This window comes from Budorcas taxicolor, chromosome 2 (genome assembly GCF_023091745.1).
Source record: "Budorcas taxicolor isolate Tak-1 chromosome 2, Takin1.1, whole genome shotgun sequence".
Classification (NCBI taxonomy): Eukaryota; Metazoa; Chordata; class Mammalia; order Artiodactyla; family Bovidae; genus Budorcas; species Budorcas taxicolor.
The window spans coordinates 5,935,230-5,963,201 of NC_068911.1; the positions used below are offsets into that span (position 1 = coordinate 5,935,230).

At 55.2% G+C, this 27,972-nt stretch overlaps 3 protein-coding genes across 5 annotated transcripts; 1 reads left to right on the forward strand and 2 right to left on the reverse strand.

The window, feature by feature from the left end:
- Nucleotides 1-149: 149 nt before the first annotated feature.
- On the reverse strand, nt 150-9,653 carry PDAP1 (PDGFA associated protein 1). The gene is made up of 6 exons (XM_052663948.1): nt 9,506-9,653; nt 5,996-6,087; nt 4,677-4,784; nt 2,918-3,039; nt 1,828-1,979; nt 150-747 (listed from the first exon to the last, which is right to left on the reverse strand). The coding sequence occupies exons 1-6, from the start codon at nt 9,516-9,518 to the stop codon at nt 689-691; spliced, it is 546 nt and encodes a 181-aa protein (XP_052519908.1). The 5' UTR covers nt 9,519-9,653; the 3' UTR covers nt 150-688.
- On the forward strand, nt 9,651-16,931 carry BUD31 (BUD31 homolog). Of its 3 annotated transcripts, none has more exons than XM_052663952.1 (7): nt 9,651-9,838; nt 10,013-10,149; nt 11,188-11,307; nt 11,668-11,789; nt 14,805-14,927; nt 15,145-15,311; nt 16,709-16,931. In XM_052663952.1, exons 4-7 carry the CDS (start codon nt 11,696-11,698, stop codon nt 16,757-16,759), a joined length of 435 nt encoding a protein of 144 aa, XP_052519912.1. In that variant the 5' UTR covers nt 9,651-9,838; nt 10,013-10,149; nt 11,188-11,307; nt 11,668-11,695; the 3' UTR covers nt 16,760-16,931. The 3 variants fall into 3 exon arrangements, with proteins under 3 accessions (XP_052519912.1, XP_052519911.1, XP_052519910.1); XM_052663951.1 differs by having other exon boundaries at nt 10,013-10,120; XM_052663950.1 differs by lacking the exon at nt 10,013-10,149 and having other exon boundaries at nt 9,651-9,986.
- On the reverse strand, nt 15,895-27,961 carry PTCD1 (pentatricopeptide repeat domain 1). The gene is made up of 9 exons (XM_052663938.1): nt 27,875-27,961; nt 26,439-26,919; nt 24,891-25,031; nt 23,454-23,672; nt 22,621-22,722; nt 21,194-21,892; nt 19,972-20,088; nt 19,168-19,350; nt 15,895-17,532 (listed from the first exon to the last, which is right to left on the reverse strand). Exons 2-9 carry the CDS (start codon nt 26,895-26,897, stop codon nt 17,350-17,352), a joined length of 2,103 nt encoding a protein of 700 aa, XP_052519898.1. The 5' UTR covers nt 26,898-26,919; nt 27,875-27,961; the 3' UTR covers nt 15,895-17,349.
- Nucleotides 27,962-27,972: the final 11 nt, after the last annotated feature.

The following is a 27,972-nucleotide window of genomic DNA, read 5'->3' on the forward strand; positions in this document are numbered from 1 at the left end:
AACCAGGATTACGATAATGTCAAGTTTAATCTGCCAAATATACAAGTTGGATTTGTGGAGCGTGTTGTGCCTGGGTGCTGCACAGTAAACAGGTTTCTCGAAGTGATCCGTGGGCAAGGTTACGAACGGGCTGGGGCCTGGCCAGAGTAGGGGGCAGGGAGTGGGGTGGGAAGGGCAGGGAAGCGTCCGTCAGAGGGGACTGGCCAGGATGAGCCGTGACCCTCAGGGACCCATGGGCACGGGCTGCCAGCTCCTCGAGTGAGCACCCAGGGAACACAGACCAGGGGGTGGGCAGACAGGCCATTGCAAACTTGTCAGCAGCTACTGTGGCCCCAACCACCCCCTGCCTCTCAATCTACCAGACAAATGGAAGCTCCTCTTAACCTACCTCCCAAGTGCCCCCCAACAAGGGTTCTGAATTCTAAAAACAGCCAAAACATTTGAATGGTTACATATGAAATGCTGTCCTGCATCTTTCTGTCTCAAAGATAGCAGCTGCCCCTCCCCCAGCCCCCCACCCACCATCCCCCCAAACGATTTCCGTGCCAAGATGAAGAGGAGGTCCCAGGCCGTGGGGGGCTCCTCGCCACGAGGGGCTGCTGCAGCGGCGCCGGGGCACAGGGCGGGTGAGACGCAGCAGAGGTCCTGGCAGCACGGCCCAGTTCCCTGGTCTCTCCTCACACAGGTTCTACTTGTTCAGGGAGAGAGACTGCATTCGTTTTCCTGACAAGGTCGCATCATCTTTTGCTGAGAAGCAGGAAGAGAGAGAGTCACACGAAACCACCTCCATACACACAGCCCTGCACACCCCAGAATCAGCGAAATGTAGGTCCAGGAGGCCTCAGACAACAGTCTGCGCAACTGGCTCAGCTGGCAGATGTGGAAGAGACCCAAGGGCCCTGCCTGACGCCGTCCCATGGAAGCCACCAGACCCACGTGTCCCGACATTCTTGCTGAGTTTGGGTGGCTACCCCCCTCCACAAAGGCCCACCAACAGGCAATCTACTGGGCAAGCAGAAACTCTTCCTAGTCCGCTCCCAGGAGAGCTCTGTAATTCTGACCTCTCCCTGTGACTTCTGAAGTCTGAAATAGCAACATTCAAGCAGTCACACATGAAGCCCTTTCCTGCTTGGGGTTTGTGAAACAAGCTCCTGGTGGGCAGCTGAGATCACCTGGTATCTCCAACGTGGTGATGATGCCCTGGGGCGTCTCTAGGCCTCTAGAATGCAGGACAGCAAGATGCCCAACACTCATGGCTCCCCCACAGATGGAGAAAGGAATGCACAAGGCCAGAAGGTCCTAAGACAAACACTCCTTTAAACCAGACCAATTCCTCACAGCCAACCTGGCCTGGAAGAACCATACCACCTTCGACCCCACTGGAAGGCAGGCATGGGGAAGAGGGACACCTGGGCCAGATTTCATCCGGGAAGCCCAGCCCACCACACCCTCCCAAGCCCCTCAGACATGCAGTGGTGATGCCAAGCAGGTCTCCTGGCTATACAAGGCACCAGAGACTTAGTGGAACCTTCTAGCCTCGAAAGCAGGTGCATTCTGAGGCCTCCCTCAAATGCTGTGGACGTTGCTCTGCTGAGATCCAATTCTCCTGCTGCTAGACCCTTCCAGAATCCTGGGAGGTGGTAGGCAGGAACGCCCACCTCCATCTGACAGAAAAATACACACACACACACAGCCTCCCGAGCAACACACGCACACAGCCTCCTGAGCAATCTGGCCCAAACCCACCTCACAGCAAGACATCGAAGTACAGGGCTTCACTCCGTCCAGAGCCAGGGTCAGGCTGCCACACCAGTGGCTCGGACTTACCTTTCCTCTCTTCTTCTTTCTTCCTGGCAGCCTCTTCCCGCTGTTTTCGGATGATCGCCAGCCGGGCAAGGTCGGCCTTGGCTTGCTCTGTCTTTCCCGCTAAATGCATCTTCATGTAACGCTCTTTTGCTTTCTGCTTCTCAATTTCTTCTCTGTTTAGATAAAGAGGTGTCACAGGGGACATCTTCCCCACCAGTCAGCTGAGCTGGAGGCGGGAGCCAGAATCAAGGCCAAACACTGGGGCTGGGGCCAAGTGCCCCCTCCCTGACGGACACTCACAAGCAAGTTAGTAAAGGCCATCTGTCACTCTGCTACCTTGGGGGGTGGGTGGTCCTCAGTGGTGAGAAGGCAGTTGGAGGGGGAGGGTCTTGGGCAGCCTTCAGTCACACCCCAAGCTGATGGGCCTTCCCCGTGGGGTTTACAGACACCCTACTCAGCTCTCACGGGGTCAGCACAGCAAGGTGGATTTAAATCAAAGAGCACAATCAGGAGAGAAATCAGGGTGGCTTTTCCTAGCAGCCCACAACCTCCTGTGAGGCCCTAGATATCACCAGGTAGGCATGAAAACGGAGACGAGCCGTGTGCAGAGCACTTTAGTCCTCAGGTGCGAGCCTCACACCACCCACAGGGAGCTCTCTGAAGCCTCATTTTCACCTGAGACGAGAGAGGACTGGGCAACTGGTGGGTCTCCCCACAATGCCCATCAGCACAGGCCCCCAACCCCAAAGCCATGACGTCAGGGACGGACGCAGGTCAGGAGGGTCCGATCAGGCTGGATAAGGGAGGTGACCTGGAGCAGAGCGTCCTGAGGGAGGGGCTGTAGCATGACTGTCCACATCCCCAGGGATTACCTCAAGTGTAACGCTCAGGTCTGAACCTACTGTTGCATTTTCCCTATGTTTCCACTAGTGAAAAACTTTTTTTTTTTTCCCCTTTTTCGAGAAACTTCTAAAGGGCCTTTAGGGAATGAGATCACATAGAAATAAACACCGTAACTGGAGCCCCCACCCGACCACTGAAGACCTCAGGGCCCAGAAGTGAGGGCAGAGGAGCTGGGGCCTCAGCCATGAGGCTCAGAAACAGCAGTTACCTTTCTCTCCGTGACAGTTCCTTGGGCCCATCCAGGTCCAGCTGTGTGACCTTTTTGGTTGTCTGTGCCACCCGGTTGGGGTTCTCAATGTCGATGAGCCCTTCCACGCCTTTGCGCTTTTGCTAAGATAGGACAAGAAGCCGGACACTGGAGAAGTTTGGTCCTGCAGTGCCCGAGGGTCACCCCCATCTCCACAGCCTGCCTGGACTAGAACAAACTGCTCCTCCCCAGGCTGTGTGACGCTGGGCCCAGCCTCACGGTGGGAACAGCACTCAGGCGTGTCTGCACCAGCCCAGGAGATGCTGCGGGAGTGTGGGTGACCGAGGCCAGCCTGTACCGTGTCTGGGCCACCAGGGACCGTCACCCTAGTTTCACAGATGGCAGAGCAGAGACACAATAAAATGCCTGACATCAACCAAGAAGTAGAAGGGAGATGTGAACCCGAGCCCAATTCACAAGCTCTCAGCACAGAGGTACTCCCTCAATTCGAGCTCAGCCTCCGAAAGCTGTTTCCATGGAACCTCATGCCTGGCTGCTAGCCATGCTGGGTCCCCGCAGCAGTTGCTTGTGGGAAAGTGGGACCTGGGAACGAGCTCAACGTCTGCAGGTTTGGGGAGGCGGACCTGTACCCTGCACCTCCCAGCGGCCCAGGGAAAGTGTAGAAAGTACTGAGAGCACAAGTGCTTGATGCAACAGGTTTGATCAAAGTTTCAGGCCCTGTCAACCCAGCTGTTCTCTTTAAGAGACCAGAGAGAGAGCTTCCAAACACCTGTTCATCAGAGCACTGTACAGAGCTCCAGGCACCTCTACCCAGCCGGTACGTGTATATACCTCACCTAGATACCTGACATCCCAAGTTTAACTCATCTAAAACAGAACTGCATACTCAGCGTGTTCCTCCCCACAAGCCCAGGCAAGGCCTTCTTTCTCTTTCCCCTTAGCCCCACCACCCCAACCCCGGACAAATCCCAAAGAGTTCATCTCTAAAACACAGCTTGAATCTGCCCACTCTTCTCCACTGCTATTGCCACCCCCTTAAGGCAAGTTACAATTTCTTGTCTGGATACCTGCTACCAGCTCTCGGCTTCTACACTCAACACTGTACAACTCACTCTGCAGATAAAAGCAAATCTAGCCCGTATTCTTGCCTGGAGAATCCCATGGACTGAGGGGCCTGGCAGGCTGCAGTTCACAGGGTCACAAAAGAGGCAAACATGACTGAAGTGACTAAGCACGCACGCATTGGTCCTCTCTCTCGCCCACATCCCACTTTACCAGCTGCCCATTACCTACTACAATTAAACCAAACCCCTTCACAGCCGCACAGGTGCTGCCTTGCCAACCGCTCCTCCTCCATTCCTAACTCTACTTCTTACCCACCAAGTCACAGCCCCACTAGCCTGTTCCTTGGACCTGCCTAGGTTGTTCTGACCCCCGGACTACACTTGCTAACCTGGCTGCCTCAACGACTCAGCAAAACAATTTTCACGTGACTGGCTCCACCTTGTTTTTCAGATTTGTTTAAAAGTCACCTTCTCGCCACACACAATCCTGTATCCTCAATCGTGGGTCATCTTATTCCTGATACTTCTGGCTACCTGAAATTATACTGTTCGTGGACTTCCTTATTGTCTGTATCTTATTACAGTGCAAACCCTTAAGTGTAAGGACTCTGCACGTACCACGGGGACTGGGAAACAACTGATGAACATTTGCTGAATAATGAGTCCAGGACCCAGGTCCCCATCAGACTCAGTACCTGGTAATCGTCTTCTTCATCCTCGCTCTCATCAGAATCTAGGGATTTCTTCTCTTTCTTTGGGTCACCTGCAGCCCCATCTCCACCTTCTTCTTGTTCCTCTTCTTCCTGTTTCAGAAATGGGCAATCTGAGGAATCAAAAGATGCAAACCAAACTCCCAAGACCATGATCCTCCCATCCCTCTTGCCCCAGATTGTGAACCTTGAGAAGAGAAGCCCCCAGAAGGCTAGGACCAAGTATGGTAAGAGTCCTACTCTGCTACACTGGCCCCCATGGGGGACCTGGGTCACAGGCAGCCTATTCACTTGGCTCCACAGCCTAGAAGCCTTTCCCAGTCCAACCAACCCCTTACACAGCCATACAAGGCCCTGCTCCTCTTCTCAGCCCAGGTGCCTGGGGCCGCCTTGGTACGCTTGTCTCCCCGAGTCCACAGGACTTGGCTGTGGGGCTGGAAACCAGTCCTGCTCGGCTTCCCTCCCACTGTCCCTGCTTCCACATGCAGCTGTCAATTTGTACTTGTTTTCCCGGGCAAGCCTCCTCCCGCCCCTACTTCCCACTCCCAGTCAGGAGCGGGTCAGTCACTCCAAACTGCCCACATAGATGCCCTGCTGTGCTGCCTCCCTCCACCTTTCTTCCCTCCCTCCTAGAAACATCCCTTACAAAAACCGTAAGCATTTCCACCCCCTTAGCTCTTGCCCACACACTCTCCAAGGTCCTGCTCAGCCACAGGCTGCTCCAGCAGACCCTCCCCGACCGCGGCTTCTCCCTCACACGTCACACTTCAGTCATCCGCACTGACAGCTCCCTGTGGCCCTCATCCAGGTGAGGATCTAATGGTGTGGGAGGGTCATGGACACCAACGACGGAAACATGCTGTTTCCTGACAGTGGGCTGGAAAAAGCGCCGAGGGACAGAGGGACCTCCTAAGCTTAGACTGGAGGGGAAGGGCGGGAGTACCAGTGAGGGGGGCAGGCAGGAGGGGGTGCTAAGCGCGAATGGCACTCTTGTCAGTGGCGGGAGGGGAAAGGCAGGGTGTCAAGTCCCAGTGGGGCTGGCGGAGGCCGGATCACACAAGGGGAATGTGGAGCGCCCGCGCTGCAGACATGCAAGGCCGTGGCGAGGGAGAGCCCCCACAACACAGAAGCAGGGACCCACTGCTGAGGAAACAAAGCTCCAAGTGGTCAACCAAAGGCCCATCGCCCGCCCCCTCCAACCACACCCCAGGTGTTGACTTCCTCCAGAGGATGGGTGGTCCTTGCCCGGCCTCTCTGAGTGCCACCCTGGGCCACTGGAGTGGCCCGAAGAGTCGCGTACTCACCCTGGCCTTCTGCTTTTCAGCCTGGAGCTGCGCATCAATCTCCTCAGGGCTCGTGTACTGCCGGGCCCGGCCTTTGTGGCCTCCCTTTCTCCCTGCACAAGGACCGGAAGTTTACGAAGGCAACAGGAAGGCAGCTCCCTTGATTGCCCTGAACTTCAGACTGTGTCCTGCTTGAGGTGCTCTCAGCAGAAGCTGCCGACCTCTCTTGCCCTCACCAAGACCACCCGCCCACCTGTACCTCCCCCTCACCTGTTCAAAGGGACAAAAGAGGCGACACGTGATCACCTGATGCAGCCCCAAACCGCATGCTGGATGCGGCTTCCACCCCGAGGCCTGAGAGGGGATCCCAGTGTGGGGCACCACAGGGAGGGCCCAGCTAAGTCCCGTGGTCCCTTCATCCACACGCAGTGGACTCAGATGCAATCACGAGAAGGGGTAACCCTCACCCCTGCTGTCGCTACAGTGCTCTTTGCTTGCAATGCTCTGTCACAGCCAGGGGCTCATTTGATCCCCAGATTAAGCCTAAGGTGTACATCATGGCTGGTCACATTTTATAGACAAGGAGACTTAAGGCTAAAGCAGAGTGGCCAAGAGCACAAATGTTGGGGTCCAATCCCTGGGTTCAAATCTCAGCTCTACCACTTAATAGTTTTGTGACTCTGGGCAGGTACTTAATCTTTGAGTCTCAGTTTCCCTACCACATAGGATTGTTGTGAAGATGGATTTGTTAACTTATGTGAAGATGTTGGAGCAGTGCTCGGCACTAGACGAGCACTACAAAATAAGTTTGCTATAACTGTTACTCTTCTAGTGTGTATATGTATTGGGTTGACCAAAAAGTTCAATCAGGTTTTTTGGTAAGATATTACACACCCACCCACCTCCCAATAGTACCTGGTGTTGGGGAAAAGAAAAAACAAAGCTACTGGTCACAATGACAATTTACTACAGATGCAGGGAATATAAGCTACTTCGTGATTATTTAAGTGGTATTTATGGTAGAAAGGGAAAACCTAAAACCTATACGAGAAAACTTTCTGTGCTTAGAGTAGAAACACAATTGCCAAAGAAAGGTAAAGTTGAAAATAAAACTGATTAACCTTCTAAGAGTTAAAAATGTGACTAGCAATTTAAGTTCATCACAGAGAATCAGTCAATTTTATAGCCGGACTCTCTCGAACCAAGACACTAGACTGACCCTTGCCAAAGGCTTCCCAGGTGGCTCAGTGGTAAAGAATCCACCTGCCAATGCAGGAGATACAAGTTCGATCCCTGGATTATGCAAATCCCCTGGAGGAGGAAATGACAACCAGCTCCAGTATTCTTGCCTGGAAAATTCCATGGAGAGGAGCCTGGCAGGCTGCAGTCCAATGGGGTCGCAGAGTTGGACCTGACTGAGCACACACACACACAAAGCCAACAGCCAGCTTCATAGCAGGGCGGCACCTCCTCAGCTGGTTCTGGAGGATGCTGGGGGCTGTGGCCTGGATCCATTTCACCTCTCCTGGAAGCTGCAGCCCACCTGGTTTCTCATGACTCTCCCTGAGAGCAGAGAATCTATCATGAGGCAGCCAGAGCTGCTATGAACTCCAGGGACGGTAGCAGAGATACTAGCCTCCTCTAATTTCCGAGACAGCAGCTGCAGAGCCATAATTGGGGTGCTACAGACCACACCACCCATTTTTAATGACTACCTGGGATTCCCAGGGGTGTCTCAGTCAAGGATCATCAAAGTCCTATTGTGAGAGATCGTTTGCCATCCAAAACCCCAACATCTTTTCTTGCCCTCTTAATGTTCTAAGGAATAGAAACAGCTCAAAATTGACTACTACAGACTCTGACCCTGCACGTCTGGCTGTGGGACACTGATCTTACTTAACTTGGTCTACAGTAACTTTTATCAGAAGCTCTCCACACCTTTGAAAATGTTTCACAGGTTTCATGACAAAGACAAGAGTTGGTCCTTGGCTCTTAGAAAATTTTACACTTTTACATCTTCATGTTCTCTCTTTCAAGCAAATTAACACCAGCAAGAAATGTAAATGTTATCTGCCCATAAAGCTTTCACAAGCCAAAAGGCCAAGTCATTTAAACAAGTATTCCTATTTAGGATTTTCTAATTGTAACCGCCAACCTTGGCTCAAAGCACCTATTAAGTAGGACTTTTAGAATTCTGGCACCAGAAGTGAAAGTTGCTCAGTCGTGTCTGACTCTTTGCGACCCCATGTACTACACAGTCCATGGAATTCTCCAGGCCAGAACACTGGAGTGGGTAGCTTTTCCCTTCTCCAGGGACTCTTCTCAACCCAGGGATCGAACTCAGGTTGGTACCCCTAATACCCCTCCTTTTGCAGAACATAAGACTGAGAGACACAGAGGAGACAAAGCTCTTCCTACCACAGAATAAACCACTAGAAAATTATGTTTAAAGAGATTCAGCTCTGAAAACCCCAGCATCTCTGGGAGCAGAGTCAGGAAGTCGTTTAGGTTTGAAAAAGCTCCAAGCAGATCTTCCTGTGGGCTGAGACACTTAACCAACATGTCACAGGAGAGACCAGTATTAACTGAACACCTCTTCTGCGCCAGGAGTAGCCAGGCACGGCGACGGCTCTATGTATTTACGACCCCGATCCCAACTCTCCAGGCTAAGGGTTATTAGCTAGGTGTTCCAGATGGGGAAAACAGGCTGGGAGAACTTGTTCAAGGCCATAAGGCTAGACAGTGACACAGCTGGGCTTCAAGTTAGGCACTCTTGACTCAGGGGTAAGAGGGTGGAGGACGGTGTACAAACGTACCGGGGAAGCCATGGATTCTTTACTTTCTTGACCAAGGAACTGGCAAAGTCTTAGGAGCAACAACAGATAATGCTTACTGGACACTAAGCGACTATCAGCACCATACAGCGCCCTCCACGTGGATCACCTACTTCAAGACTCGCCATCAGTATTATGAGGTAGATACAATCATACCCCTATACTTGCAAAAACACAGGGAGGTTATGCGGCTGACTCAAAGGCCCACGTCTAGCCGCTCGAAAAGGGCAGTCAAAGCTAGGTCGGCCAGGCTCAAGAGCATCCAGCTAGGTCGCAATAGGCAAGCCTAGCGCGCCCAGAGCCCGAGAAGGCCCACGCATTCCGCGCGAGGCAGGCGGGCCCGGCTCTGGCGCGGGACGCGGTGACTCAGTGCCCGGCGAGCCTGAAAGGGGTAGGAAGCTCCAGACCCCACCCCCCAGGCCGAGAGAAGCGCGCCCTAGATAGGCCATCCGGGTGGGCGAGGACCCAGCGCCTCCAAATCTCCTCAGACCCCCGAGGGAGCGGCTCGAGGCCACCACTACGGTCCTCGGTTTCTCCAGCGGGACAATTGGGCGTCGAGGCCCAGGCCGGGCCCTCAGCCGGGGCGGACGTTCTCCCTCCGAGTCGCTCTCTGAGGCGCCCGCGGGCTGACTGGACGGCGGGAGCCGGACTCGGGCCGCTCCTCGAGGCCCGCGGGCGACACGCGCCCGCCCCTCACCTCCTTTAGGCATCGCGGCTCCGGCGGCTGCGGCGGCGGCGCCTCGAGCTGACACCGGAACCGGAAATTTCTCGGGCTCGACTTCTTCCGCCCGGCCAGTTTCCCGCCCCCCCCGGCCCCGCCGCCCGGCCGCCTCTCAGCGCGCCGCCGCCGCCGCCGCGAGAACCGCGGCCCTCAGGGAGGCCGGGCGGTCCCACGCACCGCCGGAGCCCAGGCTCGCCCGCGCGCTGCTGGGCAACAGGGCCCCTCCCAACCCCGCCGCGGGAGGCGCGTGAGCCTGCTAGCCCACCCCGCCGGGCAGTGCGGACGAAAGGAGACCGCGGCGCCGGAATTGTACGCAGGCAGGGCTGCGGACACCTAGGCTAACGCGATCGCCGCGCTCCGGGGGGCGGGGCTCCGCGAGGACCTCATCGTGAAGAGATTCTTGGGGAAGCTGAGGCGGTGGATACGGAAGGGACGTTGCATCGCGACGGAGGGCCTAGTGAGTGTTTCCCTTCTCTTCTCTAGGACCTTGGTAACGGCTGGGGGCCAGGGGTCGGACGTCTGTGTTGGCCCAGAAGGCGATCTGAACACCCGAACTGGGACAGGTTCGGGCCTCTGGACCCGAAGGTCGAAGTGAGTTCCCGAGACTAGGCGGCGTCTTGGTGGGTCCGCGGAGGGCATGGGAAATTTGGGGGTTCCCTTGCTTCTAGGCTTTCCCGCCCTTATTTTTCGCTCATTTCCCCCTCGCCTAGCACGTTTGTTGTCTAAATATTGCTTTTCCTTGTAATCCCGGTTCAGATGCCGTAGTCTCCATGAGCCTTTTTACAACCCGGATTGTAGCCGTTTTCACTCAGCTTCTTCCGAACGCCTTTCGGCTCTCCGCCCCTCCCGAGCGCTACCACCTTTCTGACACCGCCCCACATCTCTTTCTTCCTGACCAGGTTGCTTCTTAGCTGTTACCTCCCATGGGAGGCCTCCACCGACTCCCAAGCAGGGCCAGGCCCTCAACTCTCCGTGGGTCTTAGTTAGCAGAGTGGTCATTCCCTTGTCTTTGTCCACCCAGCCCGTGCTCCTTGAGACAGGGACCAGATTCCATTCGTCTCTAGCTTCAGAGCAGGGGAGACAAGTGTAAAGACAGATTCGGGAGTCAGGAGCCCCCGATGAGTGAAACTCTGCCGGTTCCCAGCTCTGTGCGACCCTGAGTTTGATCTTCTGTAAGGTTGTTGCTGAGAATTCACTTGATGCGGCGAAGAGGGCGGGGCTTCGCAAACATATCAGGAGGGAGGAACTGAATGAACGTGGGAAAGGAGGAGTCTGCTCTGCTTAAAGATAATTAACATGAGTTCTCTTTTAGTGTATTTTAAAAAATATTCTGAAAATATTTATTTGACTGCACCGGGTCTTCGTTGAGGCATGCAAACTCTTAATTGCGGCATGTGGGAACTGGTTCCCTGACCAGGGATGGGACCCAGGCCCCCTGCGTTGGGAGCTCAGAGTCTTAGCAACTGGACCACCAGGGAAGTCCCACCCTGAGTTCTCTTTGCTGGCTACAAAATGCCTTGCGGTTTGAAAAATGACTTGCTATGTAGATCTGGGCTGGTCTTTTCTTTGGGGTTTACATGACTTCCTTTATATAGTATGTTTGTTGGGTTTAAAAGAGACCTTGGCAATCCAGTTAATACACTGTCCTCACTTTATAGACAAGATTGAGGACCAGAAAGGGAATGTGACCTCTCCAAAGTCATAGCTGGACAAGAATCCGAGCCTGTAACTGAAGAGACCTGAGATCTTTCTATTACTCTTGGGAAACAGACCCTAAGGTACTTTGGTTTCACTCTTTTTCCTTTTTAAACGCTCAGCTTTGCTCTCCCAATCAGTCTCCCTCACACTGTGTTGTACTTCCCTTTCCACTTTGCATTTCCTTGCTAGAATATCACCTTCTCAGGGACAGTGTGTGTCTTATTCTTTGTATAATAGCAAAACTGTACTAAGCACACCTTAAATACCAGGCACATTACATATAATCAGGCCCCACATGGCTCCGTAAGTAGATTCTCCCCGTTATACAGATGAGGAAACAGACCTACAGATATGAATGTGCATCAGAGTTGTGGCTTGTGAAGTCCTCTGGGAATCCTGAGGCTCAGAAGCCAATTCATTTTAATTTTTTTTCCCCACAGATTTTTGCAGACTATCCTCTGGGAAAAAATGCCTAAAGTCAAAAGAAGCCGGAAAGCTCCCCCAGATGGTTGGGAGTTGATCGAGCCAACACTGGATGAATTAGATCAAAAAATGAGAGAAGGTGAGTTGGGGAGTTCCTGTCTCGGTGGGCTGTGTCCCAAGGATAAATGGGAAGAGACAGGCTGCACCACCGAGGCCGCCTGACACTGACATGTTTTGTTTGCTTTTTAACTGATAGGTGAAGTTGCTCAGTCGTGTCCGACTCTTGGCAACCCCATGGACTGTAGCCTACCAGGCTCCTCTGTCCGTGGGATTTTCCAGGCAATAGTACTGGAGTGGATTGCCATTTCCTTCTCCAGGGGATCTTCCCAACCCAGGGATTGAACCCAGGTCTCCCGCATTGTAGACAGACGCTTTACCGTCTGAGCCACCAGGGAATAACTGATAGGAATACCATAAATGCCAGAAAGTAAGATAATACAAATCAGAAGGTCCTCAAAAATGTTTTTGCGTATATAAGACCCTTAGGGAGTATAGATCAAATAGCCTACTTAGAATTATTCACTGGTAGAAGTATATTTAAAATCATACAAACTATGTTTACTTGGAAAACCCTGTTCTTTTTCACTCCGGATTTTCTGAAGTGTGTGTGCTTGGCCTTTGCCGTGGGTCTGTCTTCACGCGCTTTGCTCTCCGTCCTCTGCCAGTTGTCCGGAGCGCACAGTCTTCCCTTCCCCCGTGTTAGGTGGTCCTGCACTCTGTGTAGCAGTGTGGTGTGCAGTTTGGGGAAGTTTAACCTGAAGCCACGAGCATTGTTGGCCCTGTTGTTGCTCAGTCCCTAAGTAGCGTCCTACTCTTTGTGACCCCGTGGACTGCAGCACGCTGGGCTTCACTATCTCCCGGAGTTTGCTCAAATTCATGTCCGTTGAGTCGGTGATGCCATCCAACCGTCTCATCCTCCACCATCCTCTTCTCCTCTTGGCCCTATCACAGTGTTAACTACTTACGGAATTGCTTTTTAAAGCAATCTTTTCTTTCTTAAAGGTTTTTGGTAATTAACCCTTGTTATTCTGAAGTTATCCTTTCAGCAATAATTAGTAAGTGGATGTTAACTTTGCTTCCTTTTTTTGAAGCTGAGTATATCCGGTAACTTCTATTAAATACCCAGAACTTGCAATAATCAAGGTCATTTGGGGCTGATTTTTTTCTCCAAACAGATCTTTATTCAACATAAAGGAATTTAAAGAGATTGCTGTAATAGAAGAGATACTTTGTGAGTCCTTGGAAATAAACCTCTTTTTAAGGGATGACTTCTTGAAGGGAGAGCATTTAGATAGATAAGATGTTCTTTACTGTCAAAAGTGTTTTCTTTAACCATTTAGTTCTTCTCGGCTTTCCCATTTTTGATATGCAGGTTTTAAGCGCCAGTTTTCTGTTGCTTTCATTTCCACTATAAAGAAAAAGAGTGGCTGGCAGGTGGTAGCAGAGCTGATTCAGTGTTGGGGACAGCAGCGAGCTCTGGGGTGGGCAGAAGCTGCTCCCTACCCAGGCCCTTTCTGCCATGTCAGATGCAGCCTCAGCTTTTCCAGATTTGCTGCTTTTTTTCCCCCCAAGATGAGCCAGAAATCCAGGTTTTCTATGTGAACTCTTCCAGTTTAACATTCAAACCTATAAAAAAGCATCTGTGGGGGAACCAAAGCCTGCCTCCAGGCCGGCAGGGGCTGCCAGCCTCCAGTTTGTTGCCTTCAACTCAAGTTTTGCCTCTGGGATTTGCAGCCACACTCTGAGGCCACAGAGGACCAAAGCCAGTGGCACTGCAGGCCTGTCTTTCTGATGTGAATTGTTACAACTCACACTTATTGAAGCAGTTGGCACTGTTATCTTAGAAAGCAAAGTTGCTGTTTTCTCTTTTAGTTTGTCCCTGGTATTTACTAGCTCAGCACAACTGCCCAGCTCTTTGTACTAGCTTACTACTTAAGTTTTTGTACAGCTACTATTACCCTAGAAGTCCCTAGACAAAAAGAGCCTGATTATAGGGACTGAGGAAGAGAGAGGGGTGTGGTGGGGGTTTTATGGGTGACTGAGAAGTATAGGCACTATCTGTGTGGACTGTAACCAGGACTTGTAAATGACTTTGCTTTTACAAGTACTTTAAACCAGTTGAAAGTCAAGCATAATCAGTACTTGAATAATGAACATGTATTTAGACTTTTTAAGAGTGGTACTTTAAAAGAACTGTTGCTCAGGTTCTGGAGTTAATAGGCCATTTGGGGCATTAACTAAGAGGCAGAAACCTGAGTCTACCCTGAGCCACAAGGTCCCTACCCCTGGCCTCTTTTCATACCTTCCCAGGGGCAGGACTCCACATTGCCCACTGCAGGCTGCCTTCCACTGTGTGTGTGGACCTGTCCAAAATGATATCCAAGAATGTTCACATGACCTTGTGAAAACAGGTCCAAAGAGAACTGCTGTGATTAAAACCTTAAGAGATGATTCCAAGCACAGGAGCTTCTCTGGTGGCTCAATGGTAAAGAATCTGCCTGCAATGCAGGAGATGTGGGTTCCACCCCTGGGTCGGGAAGATCTCTTGGAGGAGGCCATGGCAACCCACTCCAGTATTCTTGCCTGGAGAATCCCATGGACAGAGGAGCTTGGTGGGCTACAGTCCATGGAGTCGCAGAGTTTGACATGACTGAGCAACTAAACACCACCACCAAAGCGTGGGAAGGTTCCGATTCCAGGACAGCCAGGCCTGAGGCGCTCCGTGCTCCCCACCGCCACCTCCCTGTCATCCCACCCGGCCACGTGGCTTCCCACACTAGACTCACTGCCCCCTTCCGTGTTTCCTTCTCCGTGGCCGTTACCTGCACCACCAGGGGCTGGTCTGCCTCCTCCTCCCGAGCTTGGCTCTGTGGTCTTTCTTGTTCATTACTGTACACTGGGTACCCGGAGCATGCTCTCACCCACAGCAGACACGCGGTGTTGCCGAATCCTCATACCTGCCTTTGGCTTAGATCACGGAATCCTGTTTGTTGAGCTCAGTTATAAATCCCCGGTGATATTACAATAATACTATATCCTGTGCAGATTAACCCTTGTCTCCAAAACAAAGCAAACACCCGTGTTTTCTCCGCAGCTGAGACAGAACCTCACGAAGGAAAGAGGAAAGTGGAATCTCTGTGGCCCATCTTCAGGATCCATCACCAGAAAACCCGCTACATCTTTGACCTCTTCTACAAGCGGAAAGCCATAAGCAGAGGTAACTGGCCAAATGTTCTCTTGGCCTTTCCAGCTTGAGTGGCGTCTAGTTTAAGTAATTCTTGAAACCTCAGCAAGTATCATGATGTTTCCTGTTTCCATAAAACGAAAGGGGGCCAGTGTTGACTAAACACTTTTTCTCAACGTGGGCAGTGATGGGCTGCAGGCCGGAGAGCTTTGTTACACTGTGGTCTGATGGCCTTTCCCTGTCTTTGCAGAACTGTATGAGTACTGTATTAAAGAAGGCTATGCAGATAAAAACCTGATTGCAAAATGGAAAAAGCAGGGGTACGAGAACCTGTGCTGCCTGCGGTGCATTCAGACTCGGGACACCAATTTTGGGACAAACTGCATCTGCCGGGTCCCCAAAAGCAAGCTGGAAGTGGTAAGGCCACCCCCTCTCCTGTCGTGACGCTAGCATAAGCAGTTTAGCTGACCTAGCTGACCACAGCGGGTTTTACGTTCTGTCCTGTGGCTGGGTGTTCTGGTGGCCCTCCCTGTGGGAGGGAGCCCCTCTTGTCAGGGATCCGTGCCAGGCAAGTTACTGGTTCCTGTCCTCACACAGGAAATGCGGGTGATGACCCCCACCCCAGCGTGGCTGGGAAGGCTAAGCCAGGGGAGGGTGGGCCAGGCGGCAGGGGTTCATCCCTCTTTTTTCCCTGGCCTCCTGTTGCTCCCACTGACACTTCAACTTGAGCCTCACTGCATTTTGCGCCAGAACTCTCCGGGCGGCTAGGGAACGGTGCTGGGCATGCAGTGGTGAGCTCCGTGCGCAGGCGCCCCTGAAGGGGAGTGGCAGGAGGCGCAGAGGAGGGTCACTGGGCCGTTAGCAGCCTGTGAGTACAGCCCCTCAGCTGCCCGCGAGTGAGGTCAGGCCAGATGCCCTCTTTCTCACGGTCCTTTCAGGCTGCAGCACTGGTTAGCTTCTGTGGAGAGCCTCGGCTCTGGCCCACGGGCTTCAGCTCAGCAGGCAGGTCTGTCCCCGAGTCCTCTGGAAGCTCAGGATGGGTGTGCGGAGCAGTGGAGGGCGAGCACAGGCTGCCTTCCGAGGAGGCTCTGCAGGTTGGGGCGGGGAGGTGGGGGGACAGAGCCACAGGAGCCCCATGGCGCGCTGCCCAGAACAGATTTAGTTGCGTTTCACCACTGGATCCTATTTCCTTAGACCAGTTTTGCTTCTCCAAAAAAGAGGGAAACGGAGAATAAACCCCTCTTCTGTACTGGGCAGGCCCTCAGCCGGACACTAGACCACACACCTGGCCCAGGGTACAACTGTCCTGCCGCCATACAGATTCAAGGACACCCTATTCTCGCCACACCCCTACTAGAAAGTTCCCCAGCCCAGAGGAGACCGTGATGCCCCTGGCACTGAGCCCCGAGAGCAGCAGCCGGTTGCCTCCAGCTCACTGAAACGTGTGTCATGCTTGCTCCACAGAATAACAGGGATCACTCAGAGATATTTTTTTCTTTTTGGGAGCAAGTATGTACACTGAATTTGTTTAAGTTAAATCCTCATAGAGATGTAACTGTCAACAGCAGCTGTTCCCATCATCACAAGGGAGCCGAATTTTCCCCATCCCGCACCATCACGCAGGGTTTCTGAGGAGGGTCCGTGGGGAGTGGCTGTCCCGTGGCCACGCCTCCTTCTAGGGGTTCCTGCATGTGGGTGCAGGATCTTGGGTCCTCTGTCTGCAGGGTCCGTGGGGAGTGGGTGTCTGTGGCCACGCTTCCCTTAGGGGGGCTCCCGCGTGTGGGTGCGGGGCCTCAGGGGTCCTCTGTCTGCAGGGCCGGATCATCGAGTGCACGCACTGTGGCTGCCGGGGCTGCTCTGGCTGAGCATCGGGCCCCAGACTCTGGGCCGCACAGGACTCCACCCGTCACACCACCCTTTCCTGGGAGCAGCTCTTCCTCAGAGTGGTCCCCAGGCCGGACTAGGGGCATGGTCTCTCTGTGGGAAGGTTTTGGTGTTCATCAGCTGTGATTTGTAGAAATAAAAAAAACTAAAGCTTTTGGGCTTTGCGTCCGTTCTTAGAGCCGGCGATCTGGCATCCAGGGGGACAGCACCAGGCCCCGGAGACTAGTCGCCCTTAGGACTCAATCCTGACTCCTCCTCATCCGTGCTGTGACCTGGAGCGAACTCACCCTCCTCGTCGTCACCCTCAGATGGGGATGGCCTGAGATGACGGACCAGGGTGGCCCACACTGCTCTGGCACTTGCCACGAACTTGTTGGGCACCCGGGCCAGCATTCGTCCTCAGACTGATGCCTAAGTTGAAACTCTGATCCTGGACTTTCCCTCGTGCTTGCAGCTGCCCCGGCACATTCAGTGTCTTTCATGTGAAGGAGACTCTTGGGGTTCCCACAGAGCCCCATGAAGGCTGTGCACTTCGTTCCAGCTCTGCTGGGGGTCCCCTAGGACCTCCTCCTCACCTGCCCCCAGGGCCTTTGTCCATATCAGCCTCAGTGATGGTGTCCTGGTCTCCTTTTGGTTTCATCTGGAACTTCTGCCACGGGTGGGGGGTTTCCTCCGCTGGCATCCCTTTCAGCCACTGCTTGTAATAAGCCCGGAAGCCATCAATCTTCTCCAAGTAGGTGTTTTTCCCCTTGTACTGTAATTGGAAAAGCATGGTGTTCAGACGGGCCACAATGAGACTCTCCGCCTGCTACCTACAGCGGACCCCAAACCGCAGCAGGTGGCTCAGGCTTCAGGGAAGCTGTTCTTGCTTCCAGTTGGTCAAAAGGAAAAGGGCAGAGAAGCTGCTCAACACAGAGTAGAGACTTCCTATAGTCTGTGCTGCGGAGCCCCTCTAGCTAGGGATGGAACCCCAGGCCCCCAAAGCTAGACTCGCTGGGTGCCACTGCCCTGCCCCCGCTGCTGAGCACCTCCTGCTCGGCACAGGCACTGCCGCCCTCCCGACTGTCACCTCTGCACTGCTGCAAGGGCCTCATGAGGTGGGACAAAGAAAAGGAAACGAGACGTGCCAGGCAGATACCAAGAGAAAGCTGACAGAGGAGCACACAGATAAAAAGACAAAGATGCGTGAAATAAGCACTGCTACCACATGATGATAAACGAGTTGACTCAAAAGGTTGAGCAATTGTGAGCGTGTATCTGATAGAGCCTGAAAGTTTGTGCAGCAAAAATTTGACAACAGACACAAGCTCCCCATCATGAATGAGTGTGAACGTATGAGTGAATACAATAAGGTTTGGGCCTGTGGTAATTGGTGACTCTTGGTTGAACCTGAGAAGACCCCTAGTGGGTCCTCCATGGAGGACTTTGCAATATGGAAGGACTAGAAGACACTTGCAATATGGAACCAACAAAAGCCTAGTCTATAGAGTATGTAAAGAACTCTGAGGACTCAATAAAACAAACCATCAGACGGTCAAAAATGCCCAGCCCCACTTTCTGCCCGGTACACTCTCCACGGCCGTCACACTAACTCTTACTAAGCCTTCTTTTCAATGGCACTCAGCGTCCTCCCTGCACAGCCGTCCCTGACCCCAGCCCCATGGCTTGGTATGTCCTGGCTGACTTGCTCCCTACCCATCAGGCCACAGAGCCTGACGCAGTAGGCCTCAAAACCAGAACCCCAGAGCCTGACACCTTCGGAACAGCAAGGAGACAAGTGGCTGCTACAGAACATTCTGTCACCACCCTCCTGCCATCCCCATTCACTCAATGAACAACAGTCTGTGCTGGGCACCCGACGACGGGCAGTGACCCGGGACCCCGGTGAGCAAGACAGACAGTCCCTCCTCTAGGGGTGTTCACTCCTTAAAGTGAGGGTCACACACAAGTACACGTGAGTACATGTGAGTACGGGCGGTGAAACAGGATGAAGAGGAGCCGTGATGTAAGGAGGTGGCCAGCGGGGCCCTGCTGAGGAAGAGCCACCCGAGCTGGGACCAACGGGATGAGAAGGAAGCAGAAACGTGAAAAGCAGGGGAGCCTGCTAGGAAGATGAGAACCCTGAGGCACGGAAGAGGCTGGTGTTATCTAGAAGTGACCACAGGCCGGGGGCTGACGGTGCCAAGGGGAGAGTGGCCTGACGGAAGATGAGTCACGTGGACAAGGACCGGCTAGCTATGGTCTGAGTATGGGATCCTCCCCAAGGGAAGCCACGGACAGTTTAAAGCGAGAGGATGCCAATCCCAGGAGGTCAGCATGGGGGTCGGGTGGGCGTGAGGGTGATGCCGGCTAGGGAGACGATGGGCACGTCAGAGCCGGGTGCGCTCACCCGGTCAAAGCTGGGTGGGTACTGGGCTGCGAACTCCAGCTGGCGGATGACCACTTCGTTCACGGGGACTCTGTTCTGCCTCATGTCCTTCAGGATGTCGATGAGATAGGCGTAGTCCAGCTTCTTGACGGCCGCGTTGATGAGGGTGCTGTAGATGTGGGCGTTGGGGCTCATCTGGGATTCCTGGAACATTCAGCGAGAGGATGGTGGCGGTTGGGAGAGTGCGGCCCTGTGGGGCACCTCATACTTGGGGAGCCACCCTGCTGCCCGGGCCTGCTCTGCAGACGAGCCCCCAGGGGCGAGAAGGGCAGGCAGGACCTCGCAGCAGCAACATGCTCCACATGCTCCATCCCAAGGAGCTGGAGGCCCTGCCCTCTCAGCCCTGAAGAACTTGGAGACAGAGCAGAGGGTTGTTCTGAGATCAACGGACTCAGGCAGTAAACCACGGGCAGGAGATGCCTCCTGGGGCTTCACCGCACACCTGTCCCCAGAAAATTCTGGCCCTCCCTGCTCCATCATGGCCTCCATGCCCCTAGAGGGTTGGGGCCAAGAGCCATCCGCTCTCCTCAATCTCACCCCATGGCCACAGCTCAGTGAGAGCACCCCAGGCTCAGTGTCCATGCCTGCGGCCCCTCACCAGGGTCTCCTTTTGCCCAAACTGGACTAATGACCCTTTTCACTTGAAGCTCAAGACCTCACTCTCCCTGCCATGCTCCCCTGCCGCTTACCCTGAGGACAGAGGCCTGGGGGATTCGGGAGGCCCCCCCCTCACCCCTGGGGCCTGCGCGGGCGGGGCCCACTCACCCTCATGTCCGAGAGCAGCTGCAGGCCGTCATCTGGCCTGCGACACCCGATGGCCAGGCTGCAGAACGTCTGCAGGTTGGGGACAATGCCCCTCTTTGCCAGGACGGGCAGCAGGGCCTGTGGGAACAGAGGCAGTGTCACCGTGAACTGTAACCCACCAGCGCAGCAAGAGCCTTCTCTGGTGCAGCCCGCGGCTAGATGCTGGAGATGCCAGGGCACGGCTCTTCTCCGAGGCCTCACGGCTCCCCCTGCTGACCACCCTGGGCGCTGGCCTCGGCCCAGCACTCGAGGCCAGGGGTCCTGCCCAGCACCTCACTGCCTGGCTCCCTGGATTCAGCTGCTCTGTGAGGACACCCTCTGCCTGCCAGTCCCCAGCAGGCCATCTCTCCTCTGGATCTTCCATGTTCCTGCCCCTCCTGCTCCTCGACAAGCCACCATCCACCCTGTGCTCAGGACTTGGACGTGGATCAAGCACCAGGGGCCTCAGGGGATGGCAGTCCTGCAGTCCAGGGCCGGAAACAAAGCCGACAACAGCGTGTGCAGTGCAGGCCGAGGGAGCCCCGGGTGAGAGGAGAGGAAGAGGATGCCTGCTCAGGCCGGCTGGGTCAGGGCGGATCCAGGGAGGGGCTCGAGAGAAAGCTGTGATTGGCACAGAGGGCCTGAAAACAGAGGCTGCTCTGTCATCTTTGATGCTCGTAAGAGCCCAGATCAGAGCTTCTGGCAAGAAGGGCAGCACACAGAAACACGTATGAATGGACAAAATCCCGTGAGGACCCTGGTGTCCTCGTGTGTGAAACGGGTAAAGCCATGGGCGGCAGAGCTTCCTGCTGTGGTCAGTGGAGACACAGATGATGCAAAACTCAGGACAGCATCAAGCAAAGTGAGTGTGACAGTGGGCAATGTCATTGAGGCTGGCAGGGGGGAGGGGTGTGGGGGCTGAAGGGTGGGGACCTCAGGAACCACCAGCCTCTCAGGCCACGTGTCCCCAAATGCTGCATCAGTGTGAGGACTTGTTTGGGGTCTGCCCCCATCACTGGGAGCCCCCCTGGGAGGGCTGGGGGTATGGCTGGTCCACCACTCGATTCCCAGTTGTCACCCAGGCCTGGAACAGGGGCTCTGGGCACTCTGCCCACCTGTGGCGGGAATGACTGACACGCCTGCAGGAGAGAGTCCAGGGAGGAAGGAGGAGGGAGCCCTGTGCCTCCTCCCCCAAGCCCCTCACCTTTGCCCCCTCCAGGTCGCCCAGCTTGCTCTTCTTCCTCATCAATGTGTTGAAGAAAGTCAGGTCGGCCTCCACCCCATGCGCGTCCAGGATGCTCAGCAGTGAGGACTCTGCGGGGCTCCCTGGCTCCACCACCTCCGCCAGCAGCGTGAGGGTTTTGATGTCAGGGCTAAGCCCGTGCTTCGCCATACTGCCGAGGAAGCCCTCCAGGCCCCCCATCAAGGCCAGTCTGTCAGCGGGGGTGCTCACGGTCCCAAAGGAGACCACAGCCAAGGGGGCCGCCCCCGGGGTCAGGAGGTTGACCTCCAGCCCCCAGGGAGGTGGCTCTGGGGCCACAGAGGTGAGGCCCACCATGCGATCGGGCTCCGCCTTGGTCTCCAACCCAGACTGGGCCTGCTCGGGGGCTCTGGCCTCCTGAGTCCCCTCAAGTGCCTGAGAAGGTTCCAGAAACAGCTGCCTCTCCAGGACCTCCACGTGCAGCTTGGCTGACAGGGTGCGGTCCGCCCCGACCTGGGCTCTCCTCCTGGCCTGCTGCCCCCTAGCTGGGGGCTGGAGCAGGGCTGTCTCCTCCCTGGGCCTCAGGAGCACTGCTGAGGCCACTGCCGGGTCCCCCAGCCCGCAGTCCCGAGCTGCCCCCAACAGCAGGTTGTAGCCGTGCTGGCTTGGCTGGAGCCCCAGACTCAGCATCTGCCTCCACACCTGCCGAGGAGAGGCAGACTTCAGCCGCCAGCCCCCTCTCCGAAGAGCCTTCAGCAGAGCAGGCATCGGGGCAGCAACCAGTGGGCAAATGGGGCATGATAAAGACTCCAGGCTCTGGGCAAATGAGGACCCAGGAACCTGGGAGCCCCAGGACCCCACACAGGCACCCTCCTCCCCTCCTACGTATGTGTTAGTCGCTTAGTCGTGTCTCACTCTTTGCAACCCCACAGACTGTAACCCGCGAGGCTCCTCTGTCTATGGGATGCTCCAGGCAAGAATACTGGAGTGAATAGTCATTCCCTCCTCCAGGGGATCTTCCCAACCCAGGGATCACATCCATGTCTCCTGCGAAGGCAGGTAGATCACCAGCCCACCTCCCTTCCTGGTTCACCCCAAACTGTGTTGCATTTTCACCCCTCTGCTTCTCCCAGCCCGTCTCCCTACTCCCAGGGGAGGAACGGCCAGAGAGGCCAGGTTCTGGAAGAGTCGAGGCCAACTTAAGGGTTGGCTTCAGCTGCACTTTCTGAGTGCCTGCTGTGTGCCCATCTGTAAAACTTGGCGAACAGCGTGCTCTGGGAAAGCCAAAAGGTCACAAATATAAAAACACCCAGCACGGGGCAGGAGCAGGTGCTCAAGAACTGCACCCAGAATCATCTGCCCCCAGCACAGGCACCTGGAGGAGGAGCGAGCAGGGCAGGGAGTGACAGGAAGCAGAGCCGGGGACGGACCTGCAGGGCGTACCGGAAGCCAGTCTTCTTGTCCTGGATGCAGCTCATGAGCAGGTAACTGAAGGTCTCCTCTGTGACCACGTGCCCTTTCTGGATGATCTCCTAGGGGAAGGAACGAAGCGGGCCTGCTGGGACTCTGCAGGAGAGCCGAGGCCCAGACTCAGGCCCACTGGGTCTGGCTCAGGCCCGACAGACACGCCACAGCAGGCCCAGGGCTGCGTGTCCTGAGCAGCAGGGCCCGAATCCGGCGTGGGCCGGCTCCGCACCAGCCGCGGAGCAGAGCTCCCCGGGGCCTTCACGCCCGCCTTCCCAGGCCTCTCTTCCTGGCTCTGCTCCTGTCACTCCTGTGCGGCCCCTCCACGAAGATCCGCCCAGTAGCCACTCTTAGCCCGTGCACACGAAGCTTTGGAACTGCCCAGAGCTGGCTTCACGTCCCAGCTTCGCCGCTGGCCTGCTGGGCATGTGGGAAGCATTAGGCGCCCATCTCAGTTTCCTCATTGGTGAAGCAGGGGCCACAGGACTTGCCTCGTGAGGTCTTTGGAACGCTGCCCCAGCGGGCACTGATTCCTCTTCAGCGCTGTTCATCTCACCAGCGAGCGCCCTCAGCAGAACACGGCAGGACACACGACCCCCTGCCCTCACAGGGCGGGGGCCTCCCTGTCCCACCCAGGGCTCTGACCACAGGCCCGCCTCGGTGAGCCCCAGAGGCCGACAGGGGGCCTGTCTCATTGGCACTTGAACCTTCCCACGCGAGGAACACAGAGGGCACATCCTCAGCCCGGCCTCACAGGACTCACTCTGAGTGAGGAGCAAGAAGGAAGGGATGGCCCCACCTTAAACACATCCAGGCACATCCTGAGGCCTGCGCACAGGGCGGCCATCTTTAGCAGGGCGTGGTACGTTTTCAAGTTGAGCTGGAAGTTTCTGGCCTGAAGCTGCTGCCGTAGCTTCAAGGCGCTCTGCAGTGCGGAGTCCTTCCAAGGGGACTCAGCGCACACGTTGAACAGGGCTGTGTAGGTGGCATCTGAGGGCTCCAGGTCCCGCTTCTTCATCTGCGGAGAAAGGGAGAAACTTGGAGGTGGCTCTGGGATCAGCTGGACGCACGGGACATGGGGATAAGAGGCTAGAGAGGACTCTGCTAAAAGGCAGAGCCGACCAACACACAGAGTTGGGCTCTCCAAACCCCTGACTCAACCTGAGGGGCCCTGAGAGCTGTCCTTGCTTGCCAGAGGCACCAAACAAGAAAGCATCCTCCCCAAGGTACTCAGCAGCCCACCCTGGGCCTGAAGTGCTCTCACGGCAGGGTCTTCCTGACGCTCCTGCCCTCTGGCCGCCCAGGCTGTCCTGACTGTTAAGATTTGTGGGACAGATCTGATCTGGGAAAGGGCAGGAGGGGTAATCAAACCCCAGCTCCAATGTTTAGTAACTGAGGGGTCGTGGGCAATCAGCTTGTCACTGGAAAAACGGGGGTGATACAGTCACACTGGAAGGTTGTTACCAAGGAGACCGTCTTGGGAGAGTGGCCCCTGGAGCGGCAGCTGGGAGCACGGCCCTGCAGCACATCTCAGGCCTCCCCAGCCCTCCTCCTGCCCGGCTGACACTGCTTAGCAAGCCCTCCTGGTGACGGAGCTTGAGAAGCTCCTGGTAAAGCCAAGTGCTCGTTATTTCCCAGAGAAGGGCCACCTGACCAAGGGCGGCAAGCAGCTGCTGCAGAGCGCATTGAGCCCTGCTCTCAGGCCGTGGCTGGGCTCAACTCCAAATCAGCACTCGAGACAGGTAACCTCAGACACAGCACTTCATCTCTCCAGGCCTCAGTGTCCTCACTGGAGAAACGAAGACAGTGATCCCAGCTTCGAGGATGGGGGGACGCTCTGTATACGTTCACAAATTCCACAGACGCGTACTAAGGACTTAGTACAGGCCAGGTACTGGCCACTGGGGTTACCAGGACAGGCAAGGCCTGTCTTCACTGAGCTTACTCTAGAGAGGAGACACACGACAGGCAAATAGGTAACCACCGACAATAATAAAGATGTGGAGAACACTCAATGAAAAGCAGCTGGAAAGGGCACCTTCGTGGTGGATAAAGCACTCTGCCCCAGGTGATGTCAGCTGTGATAAGACCACAAAACTGAGGCTGGAGAGGCGAGACTGTCCACCCAGGGTAACGTACTAGCGGGGAACACATTCAGGACCTGCACCCAACTCTTCTGGGGCCCAAAGCCCGAGTTCTAGGGCGCCTGGGCTGCCGCCCCCTGCCCCATGCTCACGTCGTTGTAGAGCCTGAAGGCCTTCTTCAGGTAGCCAGCCCGCCCGCAGCCCCCGATCAACACCGTGTAGTTGCACTCGAGGGGCTGCAGGCGCTCCTCCTTCAGCATCTGCCTCTCAAACAGGTCCAGGGCCTCAGCCAGCTGCGGAAGGGGTCGGGGAAGGGAGGACACAGGGAAGGGGGCTCAGCAGAGGGAGAGAGACCGAGGCTAAGCGACCCTCCCTGAGCTCAAGCCCAGGCCGGCCCAGGAGCCAAACACGCACCCTGGGCCTCTGCCACCAGCCTCCCGGTCCCTGTGCTCCACTGCAAGAGGACTGCGTGGTGGCCAGGAAGGAAAGCCCACCAGACTCCCACCACCTATGAGCACTCTTGGCCCCACGACTGTGGGGGACCTCCCTGAGCACAGGGGCAATGCCCAGGTAAACGAAGATCTGAAGGAGGTGAGGGAAGGAGCCAGGTGGCTCTCTGAGGGAACAGCCGGTGCAAAGGTCCTGAAGCAGGAGTGTGTTTGGGAGCTGGGGGGTGGCTGCAGGGGAGAGAGTAAAGAGGGGAGGTGCAGGCAGACAGGGAGGGAGGCTCAAGCGGGACAGGAGGCAGGTTTTGCAGGCTTCACATGCTATCACGAGGACTCTGGCTTCTATTTCTCAACTTTTCATTACGGAAAATCTCAAATATACACAAGTAGAGAGCTGTAATTACAACAACTATTAATGTTTGGCCAATCTTGATTCATCAATATCCAGCGCTCCTCCTTCCAACTCAATTTTTTTTTAAAGCAAATTCCAGACGTTTTATCACTTCATTCACAAAAGCTTCAACATACACCACCAAGAGATTTTTAAGCCTAAATGGAATGTCATTATCAACACCTAAGAAAACGAACACCCCCACTGTCGCTGAACACATGGGGAGTGCCAGAGGGAGGAGAAAGCCCACCTGCTCTCTGCTCACGGCTCCGTGTTTAAGTCCACGTCGGGGTAAGAGGAGGAGAGAGCCTCTGGGAGACTAATGACAAGTGTCATAATGGCTGATGGGGGTGGAGAGGTGAGAGGGGGGTGGGGGGGTGGGGAGGATAAGGCTAGGCCTGGGCATTCAGGGGGAGGGTTGTGAGAAGTTAGGATAGGAGACACTTTGAAGACAGAGTTGGTGGGAGAAAGAAGACTTGGGGTGAAGGAATTTGGCCTGGACAGATGGAAAAACCGGGTTACCAATGAGTGAGATGAAGAAAGTGTAGAGAAATCGAGGTTGGGAACAAGAATTCCAGGCCACTGAGGGTAAGTGTAACAGAGATGGTGAGGAGGCAGCTGGACACACAGATGGGGAGCCCGTGGGACAGCCGGGTTGGTAACAGGAAGATGAGAATGGCATCGAGGAGGGGGCACACGAAGCCAGGCGGCTAGAGGGTCGCCTGAGGCAGCACTGGGGAGAATGAAGACGAACGGGAGAGGAGCCCTGAGCATCCCACCAGGACGGCAGGGTGGCCCCTCACAAAAGACCGTGGCGCCGCGGAGGCAGGAGGCAGGAGCAGCAGAGTCCAGAGCTTCCTTACCTTTCCTTCCCGGATCAGGCGTTTGCACTGAAAGAAGTACCAGTAAGGGGTGTTTCTGGGGCCCCGCCATGGTTTTGGTTCCAGCTCCCCTTCCTCATCGTCTTCAGTATTCTGTTCCTTGAGCCGCAGGTTATACAGCTGCGCCGTCGATTTGTGGAACACTCTCCGAGAGGAGTATTTGTTGGAGAGAGTCCCAAAGCTCTCTTCCTCCCCTTCCTCCTGGGTGGCCGTGGGGCTGGGCTGGCCGGGGTCAGAGCTGAGGCTGCCTGTGTTCTTCTGGCTCTGCGAGCCAAGGGGCAGCTGAGAGAGAGAGCTGGAGAAGGCTGCTGGCACTGGCCGAACCCACCCTGCGGCCCTGTCTCCAGCCCACCTGGCTCTGAGAGGGTCAAGGTGGCGCAGGATGGATAGTCTCACGGGGCGGGGGCTGGAGAAGAGCCAAGCAAGCCTCACGAAGTCCATTTCTGGCGTTCTCCTCCGGGGCCTGGCATAGGTCAGCAAAATAATAAAGTCAACTTCGTTGTCACAAAAGACAGAAAGAAGAACGATAAGTGGTACAAGCAGAAGTCCTGAGGTCAGAAAGCCTAGGTTCAGATTGCAGCTCCACCAAACCATCTTTGTGTCCCTGAGCACTTGCTGCTCTGGCCTCAGTCTCCATGCTTGTAAACCAGTTACCTATAACATCACCCACACAGCACCATGGCAACGATCCAATCTCAAGATATCAGGGTGCAGGCACAGGATGGTGAGCACCGAATAAACTACCAATCTGGACCATTCTGCACCTGGTGAGGCTCCAGGAGAACCACAGAGTGAGCCTGTATGTAACTTTAAATTTTCAAGTAGCCACATTAAATAATGGGTTTACACACATTAATCAAAAGACAGAATTGTAATCACTGATACTGAAATCGCTACCAGAATGCTTTTAAAACAAACTCATGCTCTATTACTATAGAGTCTTCTTTCCCAAGTATTAAGTAAGTAACAAGGTCCTATCGATCTGATGAAGCAGCGATGACTGTAAATGAGTTTGTAGCAGTTGTGGGTACTCTTATCTCCATCATTTACACTCATCCCTATTTGCAATCGCGACTTCGTTTTGGGCACAGACAACGTCAGGTGAGGAAAAAGTTGCTAAGTTTCACTTATGACAATAAAGGTGTGATTTCTTCCTCTCCGAGTTTTTCCACCCGCCCGGGGTTAATAATCCCTGAATCAGAGACCCGCTGCCGCCGTCCTCCCTCCGGGGGACCTACCCCTCCCCAGACCCTCCCGGGAAACCTCAGGCCGACCAGAGCCCTCTCTCCACCGGCCTCCACCTCCGACCCTTGCAGCGATCCTCGCAGCCCCTCTGGCCCTCCTTCGCTTGGCGCCCGGGCTCCTGAGAGGGTCAAACGAGAAACTCACTCCAGAAGCCCGGCCCAGTGAACACGCACCTCGGCCCCCGAGCCCGCGCCACCCCTGCCCCGCCTCGCGTCACGGCCAGTCCCGACCCCGCCACGCCGCACCGCGTTCCCAACGCGCTCTCCCAGTG